We start from the raw sequence: 13,785 nt of genomic DNA, 5'->3' as shown, positions 1-13,785 counted from the left end.
AATTAAGTGCAAATAAATAGAGAAATATTCTTTGTTGGGTGTAGAATTGGAGAATCTTTAGGGTGACAGGCTAAAATCCATAATTTGGTCTTACTGTTTAAAAATCAAAGCGAGAGTTAGCTTTGAGGTGAAGGAAAGTGGGAGCTTTGGAGTGGGAGCCGATATCCTCCTAGCCTAGCCACGGATTTAGGGACTAAACCTAAGATTAGCCACTGATTTTCTATCCACTGTATCAGGGTAGAAAATTAAAATTGCTCCTATTTGACACAATACATATTATAAACATTTATCTCATCTTATTTCACCAGAATTTCATTGTAGTGGGAAGGATACTTTTTCACATAAGAAATCTTCATTACATAAACATAGGTTAGATGCTGGAATTATATATCCTATTTCAAATAGTGCTTGGGTAAGCCCAATTCACTGTGTCTCGAAGAAAGGAGGAGTGACTGTTAAAGAAAATGAGAAAAATGAATCAATACCAATGAGACAAGTAACTGGTTGGCGAATTTGCATTAACTATAGAACATTAAATATGGCCACCAAAAAAGATCACTTTCCTTTACCCTTTCTAGACCAAATGTTGGATAGATTGGCAGGGAAGAAGTATTATTACTTTTTAGATGGATATACCGGTTATCACCAAATTCTAATTACTCCAGAGGATCAAGAGAAAAACAACGTTTATAAGCCCATATGGAACGTTTGCTTTTCGTAGAATGTCTTTTCGACTATGTAATGCAACTTCAACATTTCAAAGATGTATGATTTCAATTTTTAGTAATTTTATAGAACATGGAATGGAAGTGTTTATGGACTATTTTTCTGTATTTGGGACTTCGTTTGAATTATGCCTTAATAATTTAGAAAAAGTTTTGGAAGTATGTGAAAAAGTCAATTTAGTATTAAATTGGGAAAAATGTTAAATTATGGTTCCAGGAGGTATTGTACTCGGGCATAAAATTTCTGAAAAAATCATAGAGGTAGATCCTGCAAAAATCCAAGGTGTAGAAAAATTACCACTGTCTACTAGTGTTAAAGGGGTGAGAAGTTTTCTAGGACATGCTGGTTTTTACAGGCGCTACATAAAAAAAATTTTAAAAGTAATTAGGCCTTTATGCCAACGTTTAGAAAAAGATACATAATTATTTATTACACAACTTACTTTTCATATAAGGATCAAGTTTTTGGCATTGTAGTGGTGTCCACTTCATAAATCTTTACATATAAAAATCGGGATCACCTCCCCTCTCAGATAAAGGTAGGTCGTTAACCCTAATCTTGAGCTCCGTTTTCACCAAATGTGAAGTGAAATTTGATTTCATAGTATTGTAACCATATGGATGTGTTTGTCTTGGGTAGATGAAGCTGTAGGAACAAACCCCATGTGATTTGGTTGAGTATCGAGCGAGATCTTAGGTTTAGAAGTTTAACGGCTCACGTGTTTGGTTCATCGGGGACGATGACAGAGGACCGTCTGATTAAACGTGTATTGGACGGACGGATGAGATCAAGCAAGACGAGAAAACAAACTTTGAACAGCGGGACGTGTGGCTGCTGAGTCATACAGCGACACCGAATTAGGAGATGTCGTGTGGAGCTTTGGAGCCGTCGCGCGTTTACGTGTCGCTAATTGGGATAAATAGAAAATTAAGGATTTTTATGATTTAAATAAATATCCGATCATTAGAAAATCATAACTTTGACTAGAAAAATCATAAAATTAAAATAAAAATACCCTCTTACTTAGTGAACAGAGGAGAATAATGTTGACTAAAAATGAAAATTATTTATTAACTCTCTGATTTTTAATGAATTAAATACTCTCTGGAGTATTTTAATTCATTATGCTCAAGCATGGTACTTTGCCTAAATAAGACACATGGTATTAACTCAGAGAGGTTTAATTCATTATGATCAAGCATGGTATTAACTCAGAGAGGTTTAATAAAAATAAAAAAAGCATGGTATTAACTCAGAGAGGTTTAATTCATTATGATCAAGCATGGTATTAACTCAGAGAGGTTTAATTCATTATGATCAAGCATGGTATTAACTCAGAGAGGTTTAATAAAAATAAAAAAAAGTAATTTTTCTAAATAAGACACATTTTCTATTTAATTAAATCACTAAAAATCATTAAATAATTATAAAATTAAATTAAAATTTAATTTAGAAAATCATGGTATTTTGCCTAAGTGTTTTCTCTGACCTAAGGGAACCTCTAATATTTTTCTCATAAACCAAAAGCTTTACTTTGATCCTTTAAATAAAAAAGAAAAATCCTATTTTCTAAGTTAAAATAATTATTTAAATTAAAAAAACCACATTTTTCTCCTCACTATATGGATAGGGTACTCTAAAATCTCTTAAGTCACTTGAATTATGCTTCATGAGTTATGAGGTGAAGAGCCTCAAGGGTAAAGAGGTCATTCTGGATTTTGGTTCCTTAATTAAATTAAGGAGAGGATGTTCCACTGATGATTAAGTCCACAATTAATAAATGATCTGACTTCTTTTAATAAGAATCCATATCACCTAAATTAAAATTATACTAAATTAAAATTCTAACTAACACTTGCGAAATCTTTCTCTCATTAGATTCATTAAGGGGCTTGGTAGTGATCCAGGCTCGATTTTAAAACTTGTTTTGATGGGATCTAGAAAATAATGTTGTTGATGATTTTAGTACCATCAAGCTCAACTTTAGTGGTGGGTATCAAGTCTTTATTGACTGAAACTTTCCTTAGGGTCATTCACCCACATAACTTTCAAGTAAGATATCAATTGATTAATTGAGTATCCTACCCTTCGAATGATTAAAATGTCAAAGGTCACCGAGAAATTGGGTAATTTTAATTTGTCATGGGATGATTAATGGAACAATATGATAAGTTCAGAATGAATGCGGATTTTCAAAAGATCTTCAAAGCAGTCTAAGGTCATCCCCTAAATACTTTGAAATCTCTTGAATATTTTGAAGGACAAATTGAACTTGCTATATTTGGTTCTAGAATCATCCATTAAGATCTTTTGGAACTCAATAAATCATAACTTGAGTTTTGCTAGTTACACCTTCAACTATTCTTGTTTTAGCTTTTTTGTAATATTATAATTGTCTGGTTGAGTACTTTCCTTTACTTGCAAACCAAAACAACTTTTCAAAAATTAATCAATATTTTCAAAAACTAAAAAAAATTGTTTCAAAGGTAACCATAAATTCTTTGAAATTTTACTAAATTTAAAACGTCCTTTTAAATTTGTGGGAGTCCCTCGGAGGAGGTAACCCATGGTTGCTAACGAGATCTCCCCGGTTTAAGTGGGTTTGACAACTCATTTAAGCTAAGTAAGTTCAAAAGAAAATAGTGATACCGAAATGAGAGAACCGTGGGATCCTAACCGGTGTCGCTCTAATCAACTTTAACCCCCCCATAATATTTAAATAACCATGACATTAGGAAACACTTGATTTGACATCAAAATTTGACACATTAGAAAACTTGACCTCTGAACATGATATTTCTCTCAATCTTTACAATTTGACACTTTTAAAACTTAAAATTGCCACAACGAGGAGCATGAAGCTAGCATTGTGGGCAGCAGGGTCATCTTCAACAGCAAAACATGTCTGCACCAGCTAAACCATTCCTTAGTATTAAATAACAAGCCATAGAATTTTGAGGTTGTCTGCCTAGTGGGATATAAATCCTCAAGTTATCTTTAGGCCTTTGTATAGTCTTGCTATACAATTTAAGCCCTAACCTATTTTAGGATACTGAGGTTGTCGTTTGTCACGAACTAAATCCTCACATCTTCCAGGCTATTTGTGTGATCGTTTCACATGAATGTAAGCCTTAATTAATAAAATCAGTATGATGAAACATTTAAACAATCTCTCTTCAAAAGTGAAACCAAACCATAGGGTAGACTGGGAAGTCATCGAGGTTCTTCTCAGGATTTGTGATATCCCCTAGTTCTTCGTCCTTTTTATTCCAAAATAATTGTTCTAAATTTTAGTCACTCCCCTTTCACACTTCTTTTTTCGATCTTTTGAAAAGTCCTATCCCTTTGAAATTATTGAAGGCATATCTCCTAATTTTAATCGAGAGTCTTCTTAGGTGATTTTAGTAATCTAAGTTATGCAATTAACTATAGGGATTGCCCTTATAGGAAGCTTTTCCGAGCCCAACTTAAAAGAAATCCTATTTAATTCTTCATATTAGATTTATTTTTTCATATTAAATAATGGAACTTGTCGACTTATAATAAAATTATTTTGCAGACCAAACGGATGTCATACATTTCTTAGTTTAATTGATTGAGCCTCACCGTCAAGCCATTTGTTTATCTTTCGAGTTGTGACGCTCATGTGAGATTGGTTTGATTTTATATTTTTCTAAAATTATATATATATATATGTATATAGATGTATATATATATATATATATATATATATCACACTAGTTAAGTTATGTTTTATTATATAATTAAAGTATTATTACGATTCAATATAAATGTCCCTCCAAAGCAGACGACGAGATTCTGATTCCAGTGACCGACAGCTTTCGCAGGATGACCCCCCTTAAAAATTGTGCCAACAACCACGGGGTTATTGGAGACGTTCGACTTGGTGTTATTAGGGTGTTATTTTGGTGCTATTAAGATGTTATTAAAGCGTTATTAAGGAGTTATTGGGTTGGTTTGAGTGGTTATTGACGCGAACCGCATAATTACTGAAGACGCTCTGCTCGGGGTTTTAGGGAGTTAATTTGAATTGATTTGCGGGTTTATTGGTTTGCAGGTTTATTGACGCGAAACTGTGGAGTTATTCGAGATGTTCTCCACTCAGTGTTATCGAAGTTGGATTTTGGCGTTATTGAGGAGTTATTGGAGTTTGTTTGTGTGGTTGTTAATGCGGAACTGTAGAGTTATGGAAGACGTTCTCCGCTCAGTGTTAGTGGAGTGTTATTTCAGCCTTATATTGGCATTATTGGATTGTTATTGGTGTGATATCTAATATTTCGTGAAATAAATTCAAGCATATCAATCTTATCACTCTTTATCCAGTAATATCTTCTGAATGAAGTCAGCTAACTCATTGGAATCCCTTCTTATGTACTCATAACATATTCTTGAAGTTGTTGATTCAATTCAAATCTCTCAATATGAGCATTATTTAAATGTTATTGGGTTTTCATTGGGGTGGTATCTAGTATCTATTGGAAGAAATTCAATTATATAAGTCTCACCACTCTTTATCCAATAATAACTTCTGAATAGAGTCAACTAACCCATCGAGATCTCTCTCATGTACTCATAACATATTCTTATACTGTTATTTTGACATTATTGAGATATCATTGGAGTTGGTTTGAGGGATTATTAATGCGGACCAAAGAGGTATTGGAGACTTTTGCAACGTAGTGTTATTAGGGTGTTATTTCGATGTTAGTGGGGTGTTATTGGAGTCTTTTTGCGGGGTTATGGACGTGGACTACTGAGTTATTGGAGATGTTCCGCTCGGTGTTATTATGGTGTTATTTCGACATTATTGGGATGTTATTAGAGTTGTTTTGCGGGATTATTGACTCGAACCACAGAGTTATTTGAGACGTTCTCCGCTCAGAGTTATTGGAGTTTGTTTACGGGGTTATTATTGTGGCACCGCAAAGTTATTGAAGATGTTCTCCGCTTGATGTTATTGGGATGTTATTTCGGTGTTAGTGGAGTGTTATTGGGGTGGTATCTAACATCACTCCTATCACACTTTATCCAGAAATAACTAAGTTATTAGTCAGATTATATTTACCGAAGATACAGTTGATCTTTGCCCACTCATATTAATGTTGCTACATAGATGCCAAATTATTTAATTCATGCAATTATGCAAATATGAGATAAAACTGATGCAATTAAGAAATTCTGAAAAACTGAATGTAAGCAAATCATAGTAGTGCATAAGTAATGCTTGCAGTATTGTTAGATTTAATATACTTACTTTTTAGACATAATTCCATCAAGGGAATAATGCATTTGAATATTTTCTGCTGAATTAATTTTCACGTATGGAATCCATCATCAGGTTGTTATATGATTCCGTGGGTTGTAGTGTAAACCAATTCTGCAATGTTGGAATAAGCTTGAGTGAATGTTTATGAACGTGTAACAAAAAAAAAAGGAAAACAAAAACATAATGATGTTCACTTTCGTTTATATACTGACCTGTGTGAGAAAATCAGGGATTGAACACAGGTTTGGATCACATGGGACTGGTCTTGGTTCTTAACTGGATGAAGCTTCTTTTTCCTTTCCTGTGTATCATGATTAGTGTTAGAAATTGTTACCTAAAAAATAAAACTCACATCGGAATAGAAGGAATATACTTTTCACTTTCTTGTTCTTCTCCCAATACCCTTTAACCTGGAATTAGATATTCCCTTAGGGCGCATCATCTTTGGGTCATTCAAGTTGAATTCATTATTCACTAGTTTTTTATTCTTTCTTGATTGTTACCTAGTCTCAGATCCACTGCCACATATTATGTCATCAACATCCAGTGATAATTTTTTCAAATATTCCAACATACAGTACTCAGCTGCTTCATTCTTCTATGATTTAGTACTAATATGATATGCAAACTTTTGAACATGTGTGTGAAATATGATGCCACGGGAATTAGCATTCCACATTTTTGCCTCTTGGATACGCTTATGTCCAAAACTGTTATAAATATATCTTCTTACATGAGTAAACCATCTCAACAATCGAATATCTTCTTTACATGTTCAAAGTTAAGCACTCCTATAGAATGAGCACATAATTACCCCATCATTTCAATTTTTTTGGAGTTGCACTCAATCTCAGAACTGGACTTATCAAAATTAACAACGCAAAGTTTGTTTTTCAAGTGATCATCCAAATTCTTGATGAAATATTCTGAATCACTATTTACAGAAAATTCTAATTCAAAACAACATGACCCGCGTAAAAACTCTTCCTCAAACATTTAGTACAACTTCCTAGAATAAAATAAACCTTCCTTCCTTAATATTGGGCTGCTTTTGGCGACCGGAGAAATTACAGACTGGTCACACTTGAAATCCTCTTCCTTCTCATCTGTCTCGATGTTCTCATGACATTTTTAAGGCCCAAAAAATAATCAGAAAGAGAACTTGTGGGCTTTGAGATACCATGAAAAATATTATTGGTGGACCCACTTCTGTGTGTCGATAAAATTCTCATTAAAAAATTTTCTTTATTAAAAATTGTTGACCACTTATGTCTAATACTGTACAAATCATCTAGCCACACATTGTCGTGTAGATTTTGTTTCTCAATCATCATAGCCCAGATATGTTCAAGCTCCTCTTCAGAGTAGCTTTTGCTCATGCATTTATAAAAAATATCATTTACTGTCATATCACCCACCTCACAGTGAACCTTGGAAGGAAATTTTATGTATGTCACTGGCATAATCTATGTCGTATTTTCGGCAAAATATCTTCTATGGTTCTTGTCATTGCTTGGTCCTGATCAATATAGATTTTTATTGGATGTTTATTATCCATGATATGGATAAATGTTTTAACTAACCATGTGAACGAATCAATCGTCTCATCTGACAAGAATCCAACTCCGAAAAGAATATTTTGCCTATGGTGGTTCACACCAAGGATAGAAGCACAACATAAATTATATTTATTAAGTCTATAACTTGTATAAAAAATAATGATATCACTAAAAGAAATCAAAATCAAGTCTGGACGTGCCGTTATTCCAGAAAAAAAAAACTCAATAGCTTACTACTCTCATAAATTTCGAAGTCTCATACAAACATACTATCCTCGGCTGTCTCTACATGAATAATTGCAATACAAAATTAGTGCCGCCACTTTTAATTCGAGATCTTCTCTCTCTTTGAATGAAATTGAAGACATCTCTCTTCTTACCTTCAATATTCTCCACTCCCCCAACTTCTGTAGCAAAAAAATTAAATACATCTGTAGCACTGATACCTCTGATTATGTCATGGATCTGAGTACATATGTATTGATTTCGTTTATCTTTCTATTGTAACGCAGAAGATGTTTATCACCAGGGTTCGCTAGAGAGTGGTTATGAGTTTCTATAAAATTTTTAACTATCCAGTTACCTTCAATATCAAATGCGTTTTGAATTATTGTTGGACAACCAGTCCTTGTGTCCGCTTTTTATATTTGACAGTCTCAGTGATCTTTAACTCTTTTTTGAAATCTACTTTACCACATACGAAGTCCTTCATCTTAATATTCCTTGAGTTCAGCAGAAATTAGTGTGCTCCTTTCAAATAGAAAATTCAATATGATTAGCATAAACACAATATACTTTGTGTGCTTCTTTTTCATTGTGAACAATAATGTGAAGTAATATGTTTGTAATTGGCTCAGCAATTATCTCCAGTCTCACCAAACCACACAGTAGAGAATGCTGATCTTAAAATTTTCATAATAAGACTTTCCTAACTTCAAAAAAAAATCACTTAAATAACACCATAGTAACACAACCCTAAACCCTAATGAAACCATAAAAACAGTTCATAAATAACTCGAAAACCCTGAACCCTAAAAATAATAACGCGGTCTAATAATAACACAATACGACAATAACACCAAAATAATGCTACAATTAAATACTAATAATAACAATACTCTAAAACCACAATAACAAAAACATATAACACCTCAAAAACAATTAAAAAAAACCCCTAAAAAAATAATAATACATATGATACTCACTTCTGTTTCCAACTCATGCATTTCTCTGTTTGTAGGATAAATCTCCCCCATTTCATACATCAAATCACAATTTTCAAATTCCATCCGGCTGCGAGAGATGAACTCCTAAAGCCCAAAGCCCTAGCAGCTGTTCCCGCCGAAAACCTTCTTTAGCCGAAAATGATTATGAATGATTAAAGTCAACTACGGGAAAATTTTATTTTTCGAAGCATCGAGATTAGTTCGAGCCAGGTCAGACGTTAAAAAAAACCCTTTTTTTAATTTTTAATAGGTGAGACCAAAATTTACACGTGACAGAATTTTATTGGATTCCGCACGCAATGCTGCATCCAAACTTCGTAGGGAAATTTTTTTTCGTAATAATTACTTGTAGCATCTCTATTAAAACAATGACAAATATGTAACAGTACTAGATATTCCTAGAATCTATAAATAGGATGTCATTTTTTTTAGAAAGATCTACTGAATTTAACCTCTAGGAACATGTGTTACTCTATATTTTATTTTTCTCTATTTTTTTCTCTCATTCGTCCATCACTTTATACCTTGGATATAATCCACGAGATATTTTTGGATTCAACATGAGAGACTCTTATAAATATGATGTCATTTCTTCAAGAAAAGACTATTGAATTTACTCGCTCAGAATTTTTGTTATTGTATACTTTCTATCTATATTTTTTTTTCATCCGTCCGACGCCCTAAAACTTGGTTGTGATCACTAGGACATGTTCGGATTCAACACATATATATGTAAAAATTAAAGTTTAGGTGTTAGATATATAAAAACATAAGAATTGAGGGTATGCTTGTAAATCGCCCTTTCTAAAAAACAAATAATTGAACCAAAATAGATAGATTTCCATAAATGCTGCTGCATATAACAGTTTACTTAATATTTACAATGAATCAATGATAAGCAGAGCTGCTGAGGACTAAGCACAACATGGTTAAGGAAACATTAAAACCTGTCAACTTCTTCTCAAACGACTTGAGACGCTCAATCCACTATTATACATCCTCTGAATTTCTTCTCTGTATTCCACCAAAGACTTGTCAGGGATGGCAGGTGTTAGCTCAACTACGTCCCCCATCTTCAGCTTCTGAGAGGGATCGCTCACTGGCTTGTGGTTTAGTTTAGGCCTCAGCTCCTCCTTGAAAGGGAACGAACATGAGCTCCATCTTGTGCCACCTCGCCCAGCTTTTTCAAGTACATCCATCACTGTTGACTTCTCTGGGAGTTCATGGACAGACATCTGAAGAGATTCATATGAAAGTGTCGAATAAATAGGCCAATGAAGCGTTAATGCTGGGAATCAAAGCTAAAAGCATCTAATTGCTGTTCCTGGTAATAATAAGAACAAAGTTGACAGGAGGCTGAGGAATGCTAGAGATTTATGCCTGCCTAACTACCAGTTTTAACCAAAGGATGGAATGTGAACAAGAGAATGGTACTTAAAACTAAATCAAGCATAGAAACAAATCAGAAAAACGTTTTAAGATCCGTGGGACTTCACAAACGGGTTAAACAAATTATTTAAGCTATTGAGGACTGACAAGGAAAGAAAAAGATCTCAGTTCAAGTCATGACATTAGATGCCATAAGATAAAGATATGAAAGGAGGAGAAAAGTAGCTATAGTAAGATGAAAATAATGAAAGTCCACGGCCACGACAATGATGCCTAATCTAGTCGATTTTGTGAACAAACATTTTTTTCCAAGATTTGAAGTTAAGATGTTCAGGCATAGAAGGAACTAATCATTGATACAAAGCAACCAAAAAAATTGCATAAAAGGCCTTGAAATATGCGTAGAGATTGCGTGGATGTTCAATTTTCCAAGTTCAGAATGCCTACACAGAAGCCTTACCTTTTCATTCTCAAGCACGATGACATAAACAGGCCCATCACGATCTGTCTGCTGGGAGTAGGAAAAAGGGCAATCATCAGAATGAGAAGGAAAAGGACATGATTGCGTAGAAGCTGAGCGGCCACCAAAAGAAGCAGCCTGGTCATCCTTCATGGTTTCCAACTGCCAAGTGACCACCCATCTAGCCCATTCCACCATTTGGAGCACAAAAGATGAGTGCTCACAGTCTCCTTCTTTATATCTCCAGTGCGCAGCAAATCCAAACTCTGCCTGCAGATGCATCTCCTTCGTTCTGATTTGAACTTCAAGAGGGATGCATTCCTTGCTCATAACAACAGTGTGCAAAGATTGATACCTGCAAGATAACCACAATCATTATGTTTTGAACAGCAATAAAGTTGAACAATAAGAATTCAAGATTGTTACCCATTAATCTTTGGATGGGTTATGTAGTCTTTGAATCTTCCACTAATTTTGGGCCATAAACTATGAACAACATTGAGTGCTGCAAAGCAATCTTCCTCCTTCTCAACAATCAAACGCAAACCATGAATGTCATGGATCTCATCCATATGGAGCTTCTTTCTGCAAAATGGATTCCAGCTTGTCTTAGGAAATTTTTTTTTGCAAAGAATACAGGTGAAAAATATCTTTGAAATACGTACTTTAGCATCTTACGGTGAATGCTGTACAAGCTCTTCTGCCTACCACAGAGAGTATGATAGGACACACCTTCATCTTTAAGACCCTTCTCTAATTTCTCTATCGTTGATTGAATCAATTTTTCATCAAAATGAGTCTCAAGTTCAGAAGAAAGCTCAGCGTACAGATCAGGATGGAGATGTTTAAAGCACAAATTCTCAAGCTGTTCCTTCCAAGTAAATATCCCTAATCTGTTGGCTAAAGGAGTGAAAATTTCCAGAGTTTCCATTGCAAACCTCTGTTGCTTAACCAAAGGTAAAGCGTCAAGTGTCATCATGTTGTGAAGTCTGTCCGCTAGCTTTATGAGAACTGCTCTTGCATCTGCCATGGCTAGAAACATTGTGTGCAACCGGTCCGCCTCAATGGTTCTACTTGCAGTGTTGTTATCACGAGCAAGCTTGCTCAACTGACTAAGTTTAGAGACCTGAAATAAATAAAAGAAAAGACTTTCAAAACTTCATATTTTCCGATCATCAACAATTTACCAAGATACATGAAATTCCTTCTAGAGAAGAAAAAAGCTTACCCCTTCAACTAAATCAGCTACTCCAGCACCAAAAACTCGAAAAATGTAACCATAACTCATAAAAGAATCATCAACAGAATCATGCAGCAGGCCCGCAGCTACAACCAAGGAATTCGCACCAATATGTGCCAACAACACTGCAGTTTCCACGCAATGCTGCAAGTATGGATCGCCGGTCGCTCTTACCTAAATTAAATATTTACAACAGAAATCTATCACTCTAAAAGAAAATATCAGAGAAAAACAATCTTCAAACAAAGGGAAAAACACAAACTCAACTCACCTGCCCCCTATGAGCCTTCTCAGCCTCAAAGAAAGCCTTAATTACAATATCTTCATGAAAGATCTTATGCCTGGATTGAGCTCCTGAAAGCAATCTCAAAGCATAAGGCTCGCAATTCCGAGGAAAGTTATGGCGAAAACTGTCCTCAAAACTAAAGTCGAGCTCTTCCTCCTCAATTAAGCCACCGGGCATTGGAAAGCTAGGAGAGTCATAATCCAAGCACGAACCTAGGGCGTGCCTTACAAATCGACTAAAAATCCGGTCCCTCCCCGCCTTCCACTCGCCAGGAGGAACCCTAATCGATGGCGGGCTTCTCGACTGGCTACTTCCGGAGCTGCAGGAGACAGGACCATGGAAGACAGAAACAGGGCTATGGTCCCGGCATTTGAAGGAAGAGGATGAATAGGAAAAGGAGCAGCTGAGATCGTCGCAGCGATCTTGTCGGAGAGAGCTGTGCTCCTCAAGTGAGGTAGATATGCCCGCGGATGATCGGGAGGTGGTTGAGGAGAAAAGGCAAGAAAGGCCGCCGGAGATCGGCCGCTGCGTCGTGGAAGAAGGGCGGGAATTGAGGTCGAGATCTACCGTACAGATGCCGCCCGGCGGACCCGAGTAGAGGGTGATTGCTGGCACCGACATGGACGTAGTTGGATAAAGAATCAAATTGTATTTTTGTTTTTCGGAGTAATACGAGGACCAAATGGAACGTCCAGCCGGAAGATGATTCAGAGAACCAAGGCGCAAAGACGATCTTTTCAAGACAGAGCGAGGCGGCGTACGTGTGATTGTCAACGAATTTGGATTCCGTGTTAGAGGGGAGGCAACAAATTGATGGCGATTGGAGTAGAATCCGTGGAAGGAACCCTAAGTTCTAGGAAGGAAGAACGGAAAAGTCGACAGGGCACGAGTGTGAATTGGGAGCCCGGAGTATTCTCCCCGAAGTTAAGGTTCCTTGAGCCGACGGAAGAGAAGTACAGTATGTTGCTTTGCGGCTTGGTTGTCATGTAGATATAATTTGCGTGTGATGCAATTCTTTAACATAAAAGTCATAAAATATTTAAAAAATCACTGAAGCAATTATTTGATAAAATATGTGGCCGACAACAAAATAATAATAATAATAATATTAATAATATGTATCTCAAATCAGCCCATAATTGGGGCTGATCTCGTTTTAACTTGGGTTTCGCTGTAGATTACTTTATTCAAATTTCGATTCAAAATCAACTTATAAGCCAATATTAATGATAGAACTGTTAACATGATTTATTAATTTTCTAAATTTCAGCAATTTTGGATTCGAATCTGAAGCTTTCATAGATTTTTTTAGGGTCTTTTTAGGGAAAAAAAATATTAGATCAAGACCCCACACGTAACGTAGAGTTACGTGCGGAGTCCAATGAAATTACACCGTGAATGTGATCGGCCCGGTAACACAAGGGATATTGCTCTCGTGTTATTCATGTGTTATTGTGTGTCATTCAGATGTTAATGTATGTTATTCAAGTGTTATTGTGTTCTGGGAATATATTCAAGTGTTATTGTGTTATGAGAATATTCCCGGTGTTATAATAACACAATAACACATCAATAATACTTGAATAACACACAATAACACATGAATAACACA

The 13,785-nt window shown here is 35.4% G+C and overlaps 1 protein-coding gene across 1 annotated transcript; it reads right to left on the bottom strand.

Annotated features, from left to right (window-relative positions):
- Positions 1 to 9,569: 9,569 nt before the first annotated feature.
- Positions 9,570 to 13,159, bottom strand: LOC110031102 (probable GTP diphosphokinase RSH2, chloroplastic). Its single transcript, XM_020734145.1, has 6 exons — positions 12,159 to 13,159; positions 11,876 to 12,061; positions 11,313 to 11,773; positions 11,074 to 11,232; positions 10,648 to 11,002; positions 9,570 to 10,033 (listed from the first exon to the last, which is right to left on the bottom strand). Exons 1-6 carry the CDS (start codon positions 12,792 to 12,794, stop codon positions 9,749 to 9,751), a joined length of 2,082 nt encoding a protein of 693 aa, XP_020589804.1. The 5' UTR covers positions 12,795 to 13,159; the 3' UTR covers positions 9,570 to 9,748.
- Between the last annotated feature and the right edge of the window lie 626 nt (positions 13,160 to 13,785).

The sequence above is a fragment of the Phalaenopsis equestris genome, unplaced genomic scaffold, assembly GCF_001263595.1.
Source record: "Phalaenopsis equestris unplaced genomic scaffold, ASM126359v1 Scaffold000767, whole genome shotgun sequence".
NCBI lineage: Eukaryota > Viridiplantae > Streptophyta > Magnoliopsida > Asparagales > Orchidaceae > Phalaenopsis > Phalaenopsis equestris.
The sequence above is the reverse complement of the archived record's forward strand: the minus strand, read 5'-3'. Positions and strand labels throughout refer to the sequence as shown.